Below are 17,043 nucleotides of genomic sequence, written 5' to 3' on the forward strand. Positions count from 1 at the left end.
TTTTTGGAGAGGTTTTCGCTGTAGGGCGCGTGCACTCGCCAGACAGACAGAGACATAGAGACAGAAAGTGAGAAATCACCCCCCAGGGGGAATGGTCACGCCGCAATCCCTTCTCCTCCATTCTCCTCTCGGGATCTTGGGCACGCACGCACACGCGCCCGGCATGAGTTTTAAGCCACCGGGTCTGGGACAAGAACCGCGGTCGACTACGTGGGAGTCCAGCGACATAGCCATTATGCTAACTGCTGGTTCCCTTAAATGTTGTCTCTTAAAGCAGCAAATTATTAATGATATCTTCATTTTGCATTATCGTTTAACTAAAACTGTAGATGCTGAAACACGGGCTGGGGCGTGAGGTTAAGCTTTTTTTTTTTTTTAATTTGAAATGAAATCTATCCCATAGTGACGATCACAGTTAGGCATGCTCTTGCATCTATTATTAAAACATCCCCTACTTCAGAAGGTTTTAATAAAATAAAGTCAGATCTGCCTGTATCATATCATCTAACTGTTTGTTTTTCTTCAGGCTTCCTTTCACTTGATTAAGAATAGGCACTATGGGAACCAGCAGTTAGCGTAATGGCTATGTCGCTGGACTCCCATGTAGTCGACCACGGTTTGAGTCCCGGACCCGGTGGCTTAAACTCATGCCGGATGTGTGTGCATGCCCAAGATCACGAGAGGAGAATGAAGGAGAAGGGACTGCGGCGTGGGCATCCCCCCTGGGGGGTGATTTCTCGCTTTCTGTTTCTCTGTCTTTCTCTGTCTTTCTGGTGAGCGTATGCGCCCTTTAGCAAAAAAAAAAAAAAAACACCTCTAAAAAAAAACCTCTAAAAAAAAAATAGGCACTATGATTTGTTTCTTACAGGGCTTAATTTTAGAGTTATTTACCAACCAAAAAAGGCCTAGAGAACAGTCAAGTTAGGTCAGCTGAGGCCAGTGAGTTTCTCAGAAAGAGCTGCCAACTGACCAGAAATCTGCTACACTGGCCTATATTGTTAGGCCACCAAAGGAACAGTCTTTTTTAAATTGAACTGGGAGGTTTAGTAAGTCTTAATTTCTTGGATGCAAAACTAAATCCCTGTAAGTGTTATATTCTAATAAGATTGAAACAAAAGCAGCCCTGTACATAGACAAATAAAACCGAAACAAAACAAGGACCTCTTGAGGGTACTTTGCTGTCAGGATCCCAAGTATTTTGCAACTCTTTCAGGAAATTTTGAATCAGCTCAGTTGTACTGTTTTTTTCAGTTTCTTTATTTGTTGTCAAAAGAAAAATGTAATATTTGGACTTAGAGTAGGATATTACTAGATCATCTGGACCCCTTCTTTTAACTTCAGGTAAGGGTTTATTCACTTCCATGATTTTATTAAAATTTGATATCAACTAGCATTTTATTGCTAGGCTATTAGGCAAAAGCTGTTCTGTGATATCTGTCTTGAGAGCTTCCATGAGCATTCTTATCAGCCACTAAATACAATATATTGTCTATTACATGTCCACTTTTAACTCAAGTTATTTGGTAGAAACTGGGCCACCATATCAGAAATAACCCTGAACCTCCAGGGAACATCTAAATTCCAAGGTGAGAGTCCTGCTGCTTTGTTTTGGTCACTAGGTCTGTGAATTTGACAGGCTTTTTAAGATGAGAAGCAAGATGGGACCAGCAGTTAGTGTAATGGCTATGTCACGGGGCTCCCACGTAGTCGACCGTGGTTCACGTCCCAGACCTGGTGACTTAAACTCATGCCGGGCGCGTGCGCCTGCATGCCCAAGATCCCAAGAGGAGAATGGAGCAGAAGGGATTGCGGCGTGGTCATCCCCCCTGGGGGGTGATTTCTTGCTTTCTGTCTCTCTGTCTGTCTGGCAAACACACACGCCCTATAGCAAAAACCTCTCCCCAAAGAAAAGATGAGAAGCAAGTTTAAGATTTACAGCATTTGTCTGTTGACATGTTTTCTAACTTTTGGAGAGAAGTTAGTGCATAATAGAAATTGTAATGATAACATAGAAAGAAAATGAAAGTGCTTTCTTCAAATGAATGGAGTGTGCAATCTCCATGCAGGAATGTGACTCATATTTGAGTGCTTTTCTCAACTCTCTAAAATATTAAATTGATTTTTAGAAATTTTATGGAATATAAATTTTTAGGGAAAATAACTTTCAGTGCTGATGGAGACATTTTTTACACCATAAAAGAGAAATGGGGAGCCAGACAGTGGCACTGCATAACGTGACACTCCATGAGGCTGACCCACTTGTGAAGGTTCCAGGTTCTGGTCTGGAGACCACCCTGAGTACACCAGTCACGCATATGCTCCTGATCCGGGGCTGACTGGGGGTGGATCATGGTGTCAAGACCCTGTTGGGGTGCTGTATCTCTCTCTATGTCACTCTTGGAGAAATAATCTTAAAAAGGAAAGAAAATAGATTTTGATCTCTTTTTGTAAATCATAATATCCCAATTATGCATAATCTATCTTAGTTTTGTAAGATGGGCAGGTTATATAATATATATAAGTTCTTTCCAAAGTTTAATTGTAGCTCCTTAAGTCTTCCAAAGTATCATTTAAATTTTACAATGTCAGGGCTGGCAGGTGGCGTAGTGGTTAAGGGCGCTGGACTCTCGCATGGCCAACTGCGGTTCGAGTCCCGGACCTGGCAACCTACTTTCTCCCTTTCCCTCTCTCTCTGGTCAAATTAGCTCACACCATTTGCTCTCTCTCTCTCTCTCTCTCTCTCTCTCTCTCTCTCTCTCTCTCTCTCTTTACCCCACGCCCTGGTCAAATTAAAAACAAGTAAATAAATAAAGTTAAATAAAATAATTTCTTTAAAAATTTTTTTGCAATGTTTTTCTTTCACATTTATGTTTCCCATCACACCTCTCTCTCTCTCTCTCTCTCTCTTTACCCCACGCCCTGGTCAAATTAAAAACAAGTAAATAAATAAAGTTAAATAAAATAATTTCTTTAAAAATTTTTTTGCAATGTTTTTCTTTCACATTTATGTTTCCCATCACACAATCTTTAGACCACAATTACTTATACTGCTCTCCTTCATGTTTGGACTATATCACATTTAATAATGCCAAAGTTCTTTGAAAGGGTATCTTCACATTTTTTAACCTAAATCCAACAAGTTTACATATAAACTTGAGCAGGAAGAATAGATTTTTAGATCTCAGAAGGTTTTAGCCAATCTCCAACCTCAAAATCTGAGCTTCAGTGCAGTATTTGAATAGCAGTTCTCTGTTTTAGTATTAAATCTACTTTTTCCCTAACACTTTGCTGGATTTCAGATGTCTGTGAAATAATCCTGTTGTATATCATGACCAATCTGCTTGTGTCACTGAAAAGATGTGACATTGGAACTTCTTCCTGTTCACCCAGCTTCTTCACAGACAATTCACAGAAACCACAGCGAATGTTCCTAATAATACAGTTTGTGTTTCCAGAACAAATCACTATATTTCTGATTATTATATAATCTTGTACACACTGTTATTGTCTGTTTTATTAGCATCACAGATACATTTCATTGTATACATTGCAGTTAAATATTTGACTCTTACAAAATTTAATTTTTTTTAACATCAGGAATTTTTTTCATTGTCTGTAAAGTTAGTACTAATGAATGTCACTGTTTCCTGAAACACTCTAAACCCATTACTCACTTGGCCCATGCCTATAGTCTAGTTGCACAAATTACAGCCTTGTGTCACTTAAGGTGCATTCTGCTCCTCAGACTTGGTTTTCTCTGTGCAAAAAAAAATTTAGTAAGACATGGGGGTCGGCAGGTGGCATGGTGGGTAAGGGTGCTGGACTCCCCCATGGCCGACCATGGTTCAAGTCCCAGACCTGGTGGCTTGCTTTCTCGCTTTCCCTCTCTTTCTCTCTCTTTCTCTCTCTCTCTCTCTGCCCCTCTCTGGTTAAATTAAAATAAATCAATAAAGTTAAATAAAATAATTCTTTTTCTAAAAATTACCATGACACATAGTCCAGTGATAGTTACCTTATAGTTTCTTCCTATTGGTTCTGTTTTAAATGTTGAACTTGATAAATACTGCACATAGACTATGGCAAAAAGAAAAGCTGTTATTTTTGAGGATTAAAAAAAAATTAGAAAAGGGACCAGCAGGTGGTGTGGTGGTTAAGGCACTTGACTCCCACGTGGCCAACTCCAATTCAAGCCCTGAAACCTGCAGCTTGAAAATCATACTAGACACGTGTGCATGTGTGCCCAAAATCCCAGAAGGAGAATGGAAGCAAAGGGATTGTGTTGTGGCCATCCCACCTGGGGGGCGGGGGGGTGATTTCTTACTTTGCCTCTCTGGTGAGCACATGTACCCTATGGCAAAATCCCAAATAAATAAATAGCAAGAAAGAGAATCAGAAGAGAGTAAGATCTAATAGAGTATGATAAAAAAATAAAACTTTATTTAGTACTTTCAATGTCAGTTAAGGAGCATAGTAACTGATTTCATCATCTTCATGTTTGAAAATACAGTCTTAGGAGATTTGAATTTAATATTGCCTCCAACTTTCTTTTGCTTTGTTTAAAACAACGCATCTCAAATATAGACTGGGGCCTCCTAACGGAATTGCACAGACACTCCTTAAGACAAAAAGACTGAGTGGCCAGTGACTGTGTGTGGTCAGAGCTGACCCACTGCCAAAGCCTGGCACAGAGCAGGCTGTCTGTGAGTGAGACGGTCGGAGACAGTCTGCTTCCCTTGCAGCTGTTCGCATTTCCTTGTTTTGCCTTAGTGTTATATGCGTGGGTTGTGGTTTTTGGTGTGTGTGTGTGTGTGTGTGTGTGTGTATTTAATAAAAGTGCCGAACTTGGTCATGTAATTTCCTAAGAAAAAGAAAGCAAATGGTAAGAGATCCATTCTTGTTTTCCCTCTAGAGATAGTTTATTAACATGTTTCCTTCTCTCTTCCACTTCCCCCATACCTCAGCTTTACAAATATGCTGGATGTGTTTATTCAAGAAAGCAAATAGCAAAAAGAAATATATTTTGTCATTCCAACCCATCTTGAATTTAAGTTTCTGCGGTGAGGTTGGCATACCATGATCCTCAGGCCAAATCCAGCCAGCCAGCTATTCTTGGAAATAAAGTTTTACTGGAATATTCTCATGCCCATTAATTTACGAATTGTTAATAGCTGCCTTTGCATGACATCACAGTCTTGGGTGGTCGTGACAGATCTTGGAGGGTTGTGACAGAGATCATATGGCCAGTAAAGCCCAAGATATCTCTTATCTGACCGAGGTCAGATTAGGATCTTAATATTCTTTAACATGGCAAGTCTTACAGTTGATTGACTAATAGCTTTTTAAGTCCTATTTAGTGTATATGTTTCCCACATGCAGTCTATAGATAGTATTTTATTTTATTATTTTTTTTGAGAGGTTTTTCACTATAGGGCACGTGCACTTGCCAGACAGAGAGAGACATAGAGACAGAAAGCGAAAAATCACCCCCAGGGGGGATGGTCACGCCACAATCCCTTCTCCATTCTCCTCTCGGGATCTTGGGCACGCACGCACACGCACCCAGCGTGAGTTCTAAGCCACCAGGTCCAGGATGCGAACCGCGGTCTACTACGTGGGAATCCAGTGACATAGACATTACCCTAACTGCTGGTTCCCTAGATAGTATTTTCTACAGTTTTTCCCACAAATACTTTCTAAAGGTATTCCCTGGTCTGAGGCATTGTGTATTACTGAATTCTACTCAATACAAGCTGAGGATAGTCTGGTAAAAGAATGGACCACGTATCAGCAGGTCAAGGTCTAGTCCCTGCTGCTCTGCTGTCTGACCCTGAGCACAGCGTTTCCCTTGTCTAGACCTCAGCTTTCTCCTCTTTAAAATGGAGGAGTCGGATTATGTTAAGATCAAAGGTCTCTTCTACCTTGAAAATTTTATAAAGTAAGTCAGACATGAAAAATTAAAAAATAAAAAGAATTACGCATGGTCAGAATATATTTTTAAATTTTGACCAAAAGTTTGCAACCACACAAGTAAAATTAAAGATAAATGATATCTGGTTCTTAAAGAAACAAGCTAAAATAAGTATTTCTGCTATGTTTTTTGTTACGTTACTCTGAATTTTTTTTAAAAAACTTTCATTTATAACTTTTACGTGCTAGTTCAAATACTCTTTTTTTTTTTTTTTGAGACATTTATTAAACATCTACTCTAGGGGCCATACTGTGGTCTAGTGGTAAAACACCATGCTCTGTGAGACTGACCCACATGTGAAGGTTCTGGGTTCATATCCAGAGACCTTTCTGAGTAGGCCAGGCAGGTGTGTGCCCCTGGTCCAGGGCTGGCTGAGGCTGGGGGATGGATCATGGCATCAAGACCCTGTTGGGAGTGCTGTCTCTTTGACTCTCTTTCTCTCTCCCTCCTGTTCTTGCTCATAGAAGACATTTTTAAAAAGCTTTTTAAATAGAATCTGTATACTCAGCCCCATGCTAGGTGTTGCTGCCTAATGTCCAAAAACTCACAAGTTCAGTCATAGAAAAAAGAAACATGTAAGTCCCATGTTCTATAGTCATGTGCCTCAGATAGCCAGTTCCTTCTTGACTGTTGATATTCCTGGTGTGGCAGGTGTCCCAATATTGGCCCTGTCCTGGGTTGCAAATGTGTGGTTTTGGTATCGTCAGTGTACCTCCAGCTGGCCGCAGCAGCATGCTCTCCACCCCTTCCCCCAGGTCATACCCACTGCTCCTTCTGAGTCCTCTTGCCCCTCTTGGGCAGGGCTCCAGCAAGATGGCTCTAGCCAGGTTGCCTGCTGAGGCATTTCCTGGACTCATGGCAAACACGCAAATTCTTGTCCCAACACATACTACGACATAACACGGCAAGTGCCGTAAAGAAGCAAGCACCAGTCTCTTTACTTAGGACCCCAAACACCACATGTCAGGCTGCCCCAAGAGCTCTCTTTCACATAGGGATCTTCCCTGCTACACCAGGAGAGGCTTATAAGTTGCTGCAACTCAGTAAGCATCCCTCCAGAGAATCAGACAGTGAGCTCCTCTCATGGGCACCTCCAGTTTCTATGCAGGGTTCTTTGGGAGCATGCACAATCCTTCACTATGCACGACAGTGTAATCCCCTCTCCTTTTCTCCCCAAGAAGGAGAAGGGGAAATCAAATACCTGCTCTCCTCAGTTATGCATTGCCTATAAATTCCAGAATGGAGCCCCATTTTTACTGCCTTTCAGCAAGCCCCAGAGGGGTGGCCTGACAGCTTCTTGGCAGCTTGGACTACTTGCTTCTTCTTGGCCTTAGTTTGGTACTTTAGCTGAAAATCCGAGACAATATGAGGGGACTTCAAAAAGTTCATGGGAAAATGAAATTGCAGTACAAGTTCAGCACAAAAATAATTTTTTTAAATCTTTGCATAGTTTGCTCATAAAACATATTTTCCATGATCTATTGAAGATCCCTCCTACATTCTCTATACCTGATGGTATGGGGGAGAGGGAGAGGTATAATAAAAGACAAATTGTAGTCTTCCTTTGTTCTCAAAACCCAACCACTTGTCCCCAGACCTTGGCAAAATTACGTGGGGTTTGAGGAGGTAAGGAAGGGAGCAGACAGTGGCACATCAGTAGTGCAGCAGTGTGAGGCCCACCCACATGGGAAGGTTTAGGATTTGTATGCCGAGACCCCTCTCTGCTTGCCAGATGCATGCATGCCCATGGTCTGGGCTGGATGAGGCTGGGGTGGATCAAGGCATGGAGACCCTTTTAGGAGTGCTGTCTCTCTCTCTCTCTGTCCCCCTTCTCCTCTTCCTCCTTCCCTCCCTCTTTCCAGCTTTCCCTCTTTCTCATTCATGGAAGGTATTTAAAAAAAAAAAAAAAACTATTTGGATTTGAACTTCACATCCTGCACATCAACTTGTAGGCAACATGCAATTTGAAGAAGGCCCATGAGAAGGAAAAATCCCAAAGCACCATGTTTCTGATTACTCTTTAAAACACTTTGTTACCTTGCATTCGTGCTTTTACCTATCGATGACTTTTTATTTACCTGCTTTGCCACATTTCCCAAGTGCTTTGTATTTGCTATGGGTGTTCCTTAAAATATTTTGAGTCTCAAGCAAAAATGCAATCCTAGAAATTGACAGTGGAAATGAAGATTGGAGTGTTATGCATATGCTTCCACATGGTCTCCAAATTAGGACTGCTCACTGAGATCATTTCCAGTTGATATTGCTAGGGACAAAACTACCCTCAGGTGCCCAAAGGAATCAAGCCATCGTAAGTTTTGGGACTTTTTGGAATGAGAGCTCTTTGAGGATAAGAATTCTCATCTTTAAAAAAAGAAAAGAGAGAGAGAGAGAACTCTGTAACCCTAATAAAGAGAACCCCACTAACTAGCACATAGGACCTCGATAAAACTCTATTGATGGGTGGCTGGCTAAGCAGGTGGGTGGATATGTGCATAAGCCAAGGGGTAACTTCTTCCCTTGATAGTGACAAAATGAGCCCCTTCCTGCTTCTGTTCTTACTTGCCCTTTCAGTAAAGAACAGGCAGTTGAGATTCACTTTAGAATTAGAATTAGACTTGGGACCAGCAGATGGTATAATGGTTACATCGCTGGACTCCTACATAGTCATCCACAATTCAAGTCCCAGGCCCCGACTTGAAACTCACCTCGGGCACATCTGTGTGCGTGCCCAAAATCCCAAGGAGAATGGAGAAGGGATTGCAATGTGGCCATCCATCCTGGGAGAGGGGGTGATTTCTAGCTTTCTGTCTCTGTTTCTCTCTGTTTCTTCAGCAAGCACACGTGTCCTATAGCAAAAATCTAAAAAAAAAAAAAAGAGAGAGAGAGAGAGAGAATTAGAATTAGACCTTACAAAGTGATGATGTCATTCAACTTGTACTGCAATACACTATCTTTTAATTGCCAGAGTGTGTGTGTGCTCACTGGAGAGATACAGAGAGACGTAGAGGATGGAGAAAGCACCCCAAAATGGGAAGTGGTCACATTACAATTCCTTCTCCTCCACTTCTCTATCCTGTTGGGATTCTAGGCATGCACACATACACATGTATGGCATGTTTTTCAAGCAGCCAGGACCAGGAGAACCAGAGTTGGCCATGTGCGATCTGACTCCCTTAACCGCTGATCTCCAGGGTTAGCCCTTGATTTAGGTTTTTTAAACTTTCCTTGATAATGAGTATTGTGACATGTTGGGTGATGACTAAATATCTTTAGTGTTAAATATTGTGTGTGTGTGTGTGTGTGTGGTAAGAACATTTAACATGAGAGCTACTCTAGTGACAAAATTTTAAGTGCACAGGGCCCAGCAGGTGACACAGTGGTTAAGGACGCTGGACTCCCACATTGCCGACAGTAGTTTGAATCCTGGACTTGATGGCTTGCTTGGCTTGCTTTCTCTCTCTCTCTCTCTCTCTCTCTCTCTCTCCCCCTCTCCCTCTCTAGGTCAATGTAAGTAAGTAAGTAAATAAATAAATAAATAAAGTTAAATAAAATAATTCTTTTAAAAAATTTTAAGTGCACAATATGGTATTGCTAACTATAGACATCATGTACAACAAACCTTTAGGAATTATTTAACTTGCAAGTTTTATGTATTTTTAAAGTGTGTTTGGTTTGTTTGTTTTATTTTGTTTTTAATTTATGGTTCCTTAGTCTTCAGGGGTTTTTTTGGTTGGTTTGTTTTGTTTTTGGGGGGGATTTTGTGTGTGGATGTGTTTTATTTAGCATATATAGTATTTCATTTATTTCTATACGCTAGTCTGGGAACAGAATCACTATTCCTAACAGTATTTCTGTGGGAAAATATATTTCCTAGTTCCAGATGTCAAAATTGACCGTCTTTAAAGATAGAAACCATTCAGAAGATAGACATTGTCCACATATTTTCTGCAAAGATTTGGCCAAACTTTTGTATGTCAGCCATTTAGTCCCCTAAAATGTTAATGTTTAAAATACAGCAGTGTTTGTCTAGTCTACTTATAGTGTTTATTTAACCTCTGATTTAGTAGTGCTTTCTTAATTACTGCCACCATTTAAAAATAGTCCCTGCCCTATCTTCCCATTGCTGCCTTCGGCATTTTTATGTATAGTGTGGCCCAAATATTTACAAGTCATAAAGATTTATCTTCATTAGTATAAACAAGTTAACTGTAATCTGAAGAATGTTTACAGTCATCATTTGACCACTCAGCTACCATTGGTGTGCAAAGTAGGTGAAGGGAAAAACAGAAGGAAACCAACAAGAAAAAAAAAATCACCACTTATTTTTGAGCCGTTAGGAAATGGAAGTGTTTGGACTAGCCAAGATCATTTTTAACTTTTTAAAACAGAGTGTCGACTATAAGACATTTAATTTGAGGTAGAAATTAATATTTTAATAGCATTTCCAAGGTACAGAGTTTTTTCCCCCCCTAAAGAATTAAATTAATGTTCTTCAGGAAGTTAAATTTTGCATCATTTAGGTTTCTGGGGTGTTTTGAATGTAGTTTCTTTTCAGTCTCTTGCTATACTCTGAATTTATAAAGTCAAAGGAACTGTGCAAAGTATGTCCTTGACTTCCTGCTAAAGGATGCCAGCTCTGATTTGGTTAATGATCAGCCCTAGTAAAACAAGCATAAACCTTTTGTGAGAACATTCCTTCCTAGAAGGAGTTGGATATGCCCTTTTCCAAGAGTTAGGTTCCTGTGAAAATTCTCTCAGACATGTCCTGGCTAGAAAGCATTCTTTCATTTTACTCCGTATTCATGTTGTCAAATGTTGCTTCTGTCAGAGGGGGAAGAAACTTGGTTAATGATCAGCCCTAGTAAAACAAGCATAAACCTTTTGTGAGAACATTCCTTCCTAGAAGGAGTTGGATATGCCCTTTTCCAAGAGTTAGGTTCCTGTGAAAATTCTCTCAGACATGTCCTGGCTAGAAAGCATTCTTTCATTTTACTCCGTATTCATGTTGTCAAATGTTGCTTCTGTCAGAGGGGGACGAAACACTAATTGCTGAAATATTTAAGAATTTAAAATGCCAAGGAAATGACCACATTGACAAAATTTTGGTCTATCTGTTTAAAGTTTCTTTTTTTTTCCAAAAGATAAGGCATAAGACATTCTGACAAGTTTTATAAGAGATTTTAAACAAGAGGATCCCACTGAAATTATCAGCCTGCCTTTTTAAGAGGAAAATATTATTTAATGAAATAATTAATACAAAGCTCTGAGTTTTAGCAAAGGATTACAAGCACTGATTGGATTTTCTTCTTTGCTTTTTAGCTGTATGACAAAATTAACACAAAATCTTCACCGCAAATCAGGAATCCTCCAAGTGATGCAGTACAGAGAGCCAAAGAGGTAAGTGGCATGTTTTGTATAAGTATTTGGAGAACCCTATCTTGCTGTCTTTATTGAAGACATTTCTGCTGCACATCAGAGGCGGTTTCCTTGGTGTCACAGTTTGACTCACTAGTCAGATTTACTATTCCTAAGTTTATCACCGAACACTTGTACAGGAAAAAAAATGAAATCTCAGCAGCAGTATCGGCTAGATTTCTGGTTCTGATTTTGCTGGGTAAACTGGAATGCATTAACATCCATTTTACTTCTCTTTTTATTTCTTAAAAAAATACAGGCTATTTTGCCACACTTGGTGGAAATAGACATGCTGTGAAAATGGAATTGCTTTTTTAGGGTGGTAATGTTTGAAAATGGGTGAAATTTCTATAGCAATTAAATATGACAAGTTCAAAGAAGTCATTTTTATAAATTGTGAATGCACATAGCTATATCTGTCACAAACGTTTTAAAAATGTACTTATTATACACACACGACTTTGCGGAAAGTTTGGAAAATAAAAATTAGCCCACAATCCCATCACCCTAACATGAGAGTTCCCATTTTTACATATACTTTTCCAGCCACCTTTCATGCACATGTAGATTTTTATAGTTATAATCAAAATGTATCTTTCTTTAAATTTAACATTATATGATAAGAACGTGTATATGTTTCTACTTGGTCTTTATAAATGCTAGGGAGTCTTCCAAAAGTTCATAGAAAATACATGAATTTCCAGACAATTTTTGCACCAAAATAAACTTGTACCTTAATTTCACTTTTCCACAAACTTTTTGAAGTCCCCACATAAATTATAATGACTACCTAATTTTTTAAAGAATTATTTATTTAATCTTATTTGTTATTATTATTTTTTAATTTGACCAGAGAGAGTGAGAAAGCAAGACTTGAACCACGGTCAACCATGTGGGAGTCCAGCTTCTAAACCACCATGCCACCTGCCAGCCCCTACTACCTAATTTTTCTTTGCTATTATTAAATTATAATAAATTAGCAATTCCCCATTATTAAACACCTCTGTGGGGTTTTTCTCCTCTTATGAAAGTCTTCATGCAGGGGACCAGCAGATGGTGTGATGGTTAAGGTGTTGGACACTCCCACTTGACCAACCGCAGTTCAAGTCCCGGACCCCTGGAGACTAAATCACATTTTGTATGCTGTGATAATGCTTAGGGAATGAATATAAATTAATTTTAAAAAGTGCTTCAGAAATAAATGAATAAATAAATAGATTTTTAAAAAGTCTTCATGAAAATAAGAATTTCCTTTAGTTTCTAAAACAAAGTGGGGGGGGATTCTTAAAAAATGAGATCACCAAGTGCTAAAGAATGAAAGACATAACCCCTTTTCTACCAAAATTTAAATATTAGACTTGAACTGGAAAAATATTATATATTTACTGAGAAACAACATTTATGCCATGGAGATGGCCAAGCCTGCTCACTTTGTCAGGACAAGCTTGTAGGAGTTGTCTCTGACTTTGCCCACCAAGGACTCATCAAAAGGAGTTAAGGTATCACTAGTACAGGGCATGAGTTACCTCCGTATCTTAACACCTATTACCCATAATGCCCAAGTAGGTAGAAGTGAAGACACTGTGGGGACAATTCTTTGCCTAAACTGGACAAAGAAAACCTCCTGAAGGTTTCCACCTAGCTGCGCTTAGGAGACCTAACCTCTGTACTTAAAATCATAGATATTTAGAGTGGCCAGGGACCAGAGAGAGTATGTGGTTTCTTCCTTTTCATTTCATGGGTAGAGAGTCCACCAATATGAATCAGCAGCATCATCAATCAGTACTCATTAACAAGGCATTTGGACAAGAAAGGAACCTGTAGTTTTCATTTATTTGTTGGTTCTTCCCTGAGGAAGCAGTTGAGTAGCACAGAACATCATAGGCATGACCCTGAAACCTAAGGCTCAGGCTCAGTGACCTCCCAGGGACCCGTCCTGCCCTAGTCAGAAGCTTTGTTAAGGCTCTCACAAGTTGGGACTGGCGTCCTACTGAATGGAGTGTTGCATGTCGCTGCTTTTCAGTCACGCTACAGCCATCCTTGATTGGCTCAGTGGCTGGAATTGAATTGGACACAGCGTATAAAACCTCTGGTTCCAGCTCTCTTCAGTTAAAACAGCAGCAGGTTATTCACTTGGAGGCTCCCCCATGGCCCATGTCTCATAATCAAATTCAACTCCATCCCAGTGGTAAGGTGAACTCCTGAAGAACAATTTTATTTGAAACTATCCATTTTTACCTGTACTGAGAAAATGTTAATGACTAATTAGTGAAGAAAATTTAAGTAGGAAGAGAAAAGAAGTTTTTTATAAATGGTTCTCTTGGGTTTCCTGGCACTTAATCCTAGGAGCCCACTGGCAGAGGCGTGTTTTTGTCTGTCTGGGGAGATGAGTATGGAGAATAACATGGACCCGGCCAGCCTGCATGGAAAATTACTTAAATCTGTCCTTAAGTAATTGAATACCCTAATTAATTTGTGTACTCGGCATTGTTTTTATTTGAGCTTATGTCATTTCAATCTTTCTAAAAGGAATTTGCACTGCTATTAATATAAAAGAAAGCCATTATTAACTTTAAACGCAGATTGATTTTGATAGTGAGTTTGGAAGTTTAATGGAGATATTTTCCCATTTAGTTAATTAAGCTCTAAACCTGTAACAAATATGTGTTGCAGGCTTATCATTTTGTTTTGTTTTTCAATAACCTTTTGGTTTATAGTTGGGTATTATAGGCAAACTGTTAAAACAATTTGTTTTACTTTTATAACCATCAATACCATTCCTATACATTCAAATAAATTTTTAATAAAACAAAGAGTTTTTCTAAAATTATTGTTTTTCCTGCTGTAAAAGTCCACTCATAATTTTTTTATTTAAAAGATTTCTGTATTTGATAAATCTCATATCATGTTTACACTATTGTATATCCTGCTTATTTTTTAGGTATTGGAAGAAATTTCATGTTACCCTGAGAATAATGATGCAAAGGAACTGAAGCGTATTTTAACACAACCTCATTTCATGGTAAGTAGCAATTGAATTTCTATGGAACTAAAGCCTCACTTACCAACGTTTTTAATCATTCTAATCAATGCCTTATCAAATCCATTTTTACCTATATAATATTAAGCTGTTAAAGAGTGTATGCTAGGTAATGCCAAATCCTTTAAGAAATAATAACCCCGGGACCAGTAGATAGTGTAATGGTTACGTCGATGGTAACACATGGTTGACTGACCATGGTTAGAGTCCTGGACCCTGTGACTTAAAACTCAGCCAAGCGCATTTACGTGCATGCCCAAAATCCCGAGAGGAGAATGGAAGAGAAGGGAATGCTACATGACCATCCCTGTGAGGAGTGATTTCTCGCTTTCTTTCTTTCTCTCTCCCTCCAGCAAGCACACACACCCTGTAGCAAAAATCTCTCAAGAAAAAAGAAAGGGAGGAAGAATGAAAGAAGAAAGAGAGAGAGAGGGAAGGAGGGAGAGAGGAAGGGAAAGGAAAGAAATAATAACCAGGGGCCAACAGATGGCATGGTGGTTGAGGCACTGTACTTCCACGTGGTTAACCATGGTTTGAGTCTCAGACCTGGGAGCTTGAAAATCATGCCAGGCACCTGTATGTGTGTGCCCAGAATCCCAGGAGGAGAATGGAGGAGAAAGGATTGAAGCTGGTCATCCCCCATAAGGGGTGATTTTTCACTTTCCCTCTCTCTGTCTCTTTCTGTGTCTCTCTAGTGAGAGCACATGCCCTATGGCGAAGGCCAAAATAAATAAAAATAAATGAAGTAAAATCTTGTGGTCTCTTCAAAAAAAAAAAAAAAGGAGAAGTAATAACCCTTGGCTTAGATTTGTTAAACGAAAGAACCAGCCTTCTGAACCAACCACACATAGGGAAGCACAAATGCAAAGTCCCAGGGACAACAAGAAACTTTGTAGGTTCAAAGAGCAGAAGTCAGAGCTAAGCAAGGTTGGCAGAGGCATGACAAAGTAGGGCCTTATAGGCCAGGGTAAACAATCCATATTTTCCTCCTGATTGTAGTAGAACGATACCAAGCAATTATGAGCAAGAAAATATTATTCGACCAGTGCTTTTGAAAATTGCCGAGGTTGACGTGTGGAGAATAGACGGCAGAAGACTAAGAGTTAAAGGAGGGAGACCAATTATGAGGCTGTTGTGAGAGATGATAGAAGCTTAGAGAAAAATGGGGGTGGTAGAAAATTGGCAGATTGGAGTTCGTGTTAGAGACGGTCAGATATAACTGGATTGGCTGATAGTTCCCATGTGAGGTAGTGTGATTAACCCAATCTTACAGTTCAAAGAGAAAAACTGTGTCCTACAAGGAAGAGAGATTTGCTTATGGTCAGCCACATATTGACTGGCCTCACTGTGGTTCAAGCCAGATCTTGCTGGCCCCAAAGCTCATGCTCTGAAAAGTGGGTTGATTTCTAATACTGATCAGTTTTCTTTTGAACTTAAGTTAAGCTCATTGATCATTTCTAAATAGGCCTATGTGTAGATAATGTCCCATGTGGATAATATAATTCTGAGCTATTACAGATGGTCCCGAACTTATGATGGTTTGATTTACAATTTATTGACTTTATGATGGCATAAAAGATATACACATTCACTATAAACTGTACTTTAAGTACCCATGTAATCATTCTGATTTTCACTTTCAGTATGGTACTCAATTATACAAGTCATTCAACACTTATTATAAAATAGGCTTTGCATTAGGTGATTTTGCCCAAGTGTAGGCTAATGTAAGTTTTCCGGGCACATTTCAGGTAGGCTACACTAAGCTATGATATTTAGTAGGTTAGTTGTACTAAATGTGTAGATTTATCAGGACCTAACTCCATTGTAAATCAAGGAGCATCAGTATACTATGTTAAATAAACTTCTAAATACTAGAGCTTTCTACCTTATACGCATTTTAAAAATCATGGTTTCAGGCTACTCTGTGGCTTAGTGGTTAAGGGATCCAGAGTCCATGTGACTAACTACAGTTCAAATCCTGACCCTGGCAGCTTGAAAAACACGCCACATGCATGTGTGTGCCCAAAATCCCAACAGGATGGAGAAATGAACGAGGAGGGATTATGGTGTAACCACACCTCTTTGGGGAGTGCTTTTGCCCTCCCACCCCCGCTGCCTCACAAGCACATGCACCCTCTGGCAAAAAATAATAATGTTAAAAATCATGGTTTTCAAAATCTTGGGATTTTTAAGGAAATATTGGGGGGACCAGCAGATGGTATAATGGTTACATCAATGGACTGCAACGTAGTTGACCACAGTTTGAGTCCTGGACCTGGTGGCTTAAAACGCGTGCCGGACACATGTGCTTGTGTGCCCTAAATCCTGAGTGGTGACTGGAGGAGAAGGGATTGCAGCATGGCCATCCCCCTGGGGAGTGATTTCTCATTTTCTGTCTCTCTGTCTCTCTGGTGAGCACACACAACCTATAGCAAAAATCTCTTTAAAAAAAGGAAAAATAAGGGACCAACAGTTAGCATAATGGCTATGTCACTGGACTCCCACGTAGTCGACCACGGTTTGAGTCCCGGACCCAGTGGCTTAAACTCACACCGAGCGCGTGTGCGTGCGTGCCCAAGATCCCGAGAGGAGAATGGAGGAGAAGGGATTGTGGCGT

At 39.8% G+C, this 17,043-nt stretch overlaps 1 protein-coding gene across 12 annotated transcripts in view; it reads left to right on the forward strand.

Moving 5' to 3' along the window:
* Positions 1–17,043, forward strand: part of CASK (calcium/calmodulin dependent serine protein kinase) — a 465,298-nt gene that overhangs the window by 378,159 nt on the left and 70,096 nt on the right. For all 12 annotated transcript variants that reach the window (XM_027772014.1, XM_027772015.1, XM_027772020.1 and 9 more), the window contains 2 exons: positions 11,288–11,365; positions 14,325–14,405. In XM_027772014.1, coding sequence (XP_027627815.1) covers positions 11,288–11,365; positions 14,325–14,405 — 159 coding nt within the window. The remainder of the gene's footprint in view (positions 1–11,287; positions 11,366–14,324; positions 14,406–17,043) is intronic.

The sequence above is a fragment of the Tupaia chinensis genome, unplaced genomic scaffold (genome assembly GCF_000334495.1).
Source record: "Tupaia chinensis unplaced genomic scaffold, TupChi_1.0 Scaffold000248_1, whole genome shotgun sequence".
Classification (NCBI taxonomy): Eukaryota; Metazoa; Chordata; class Mammalia; order Scandentia; family Tupaiidae; genus Tupaia; species Tupaia belangeri.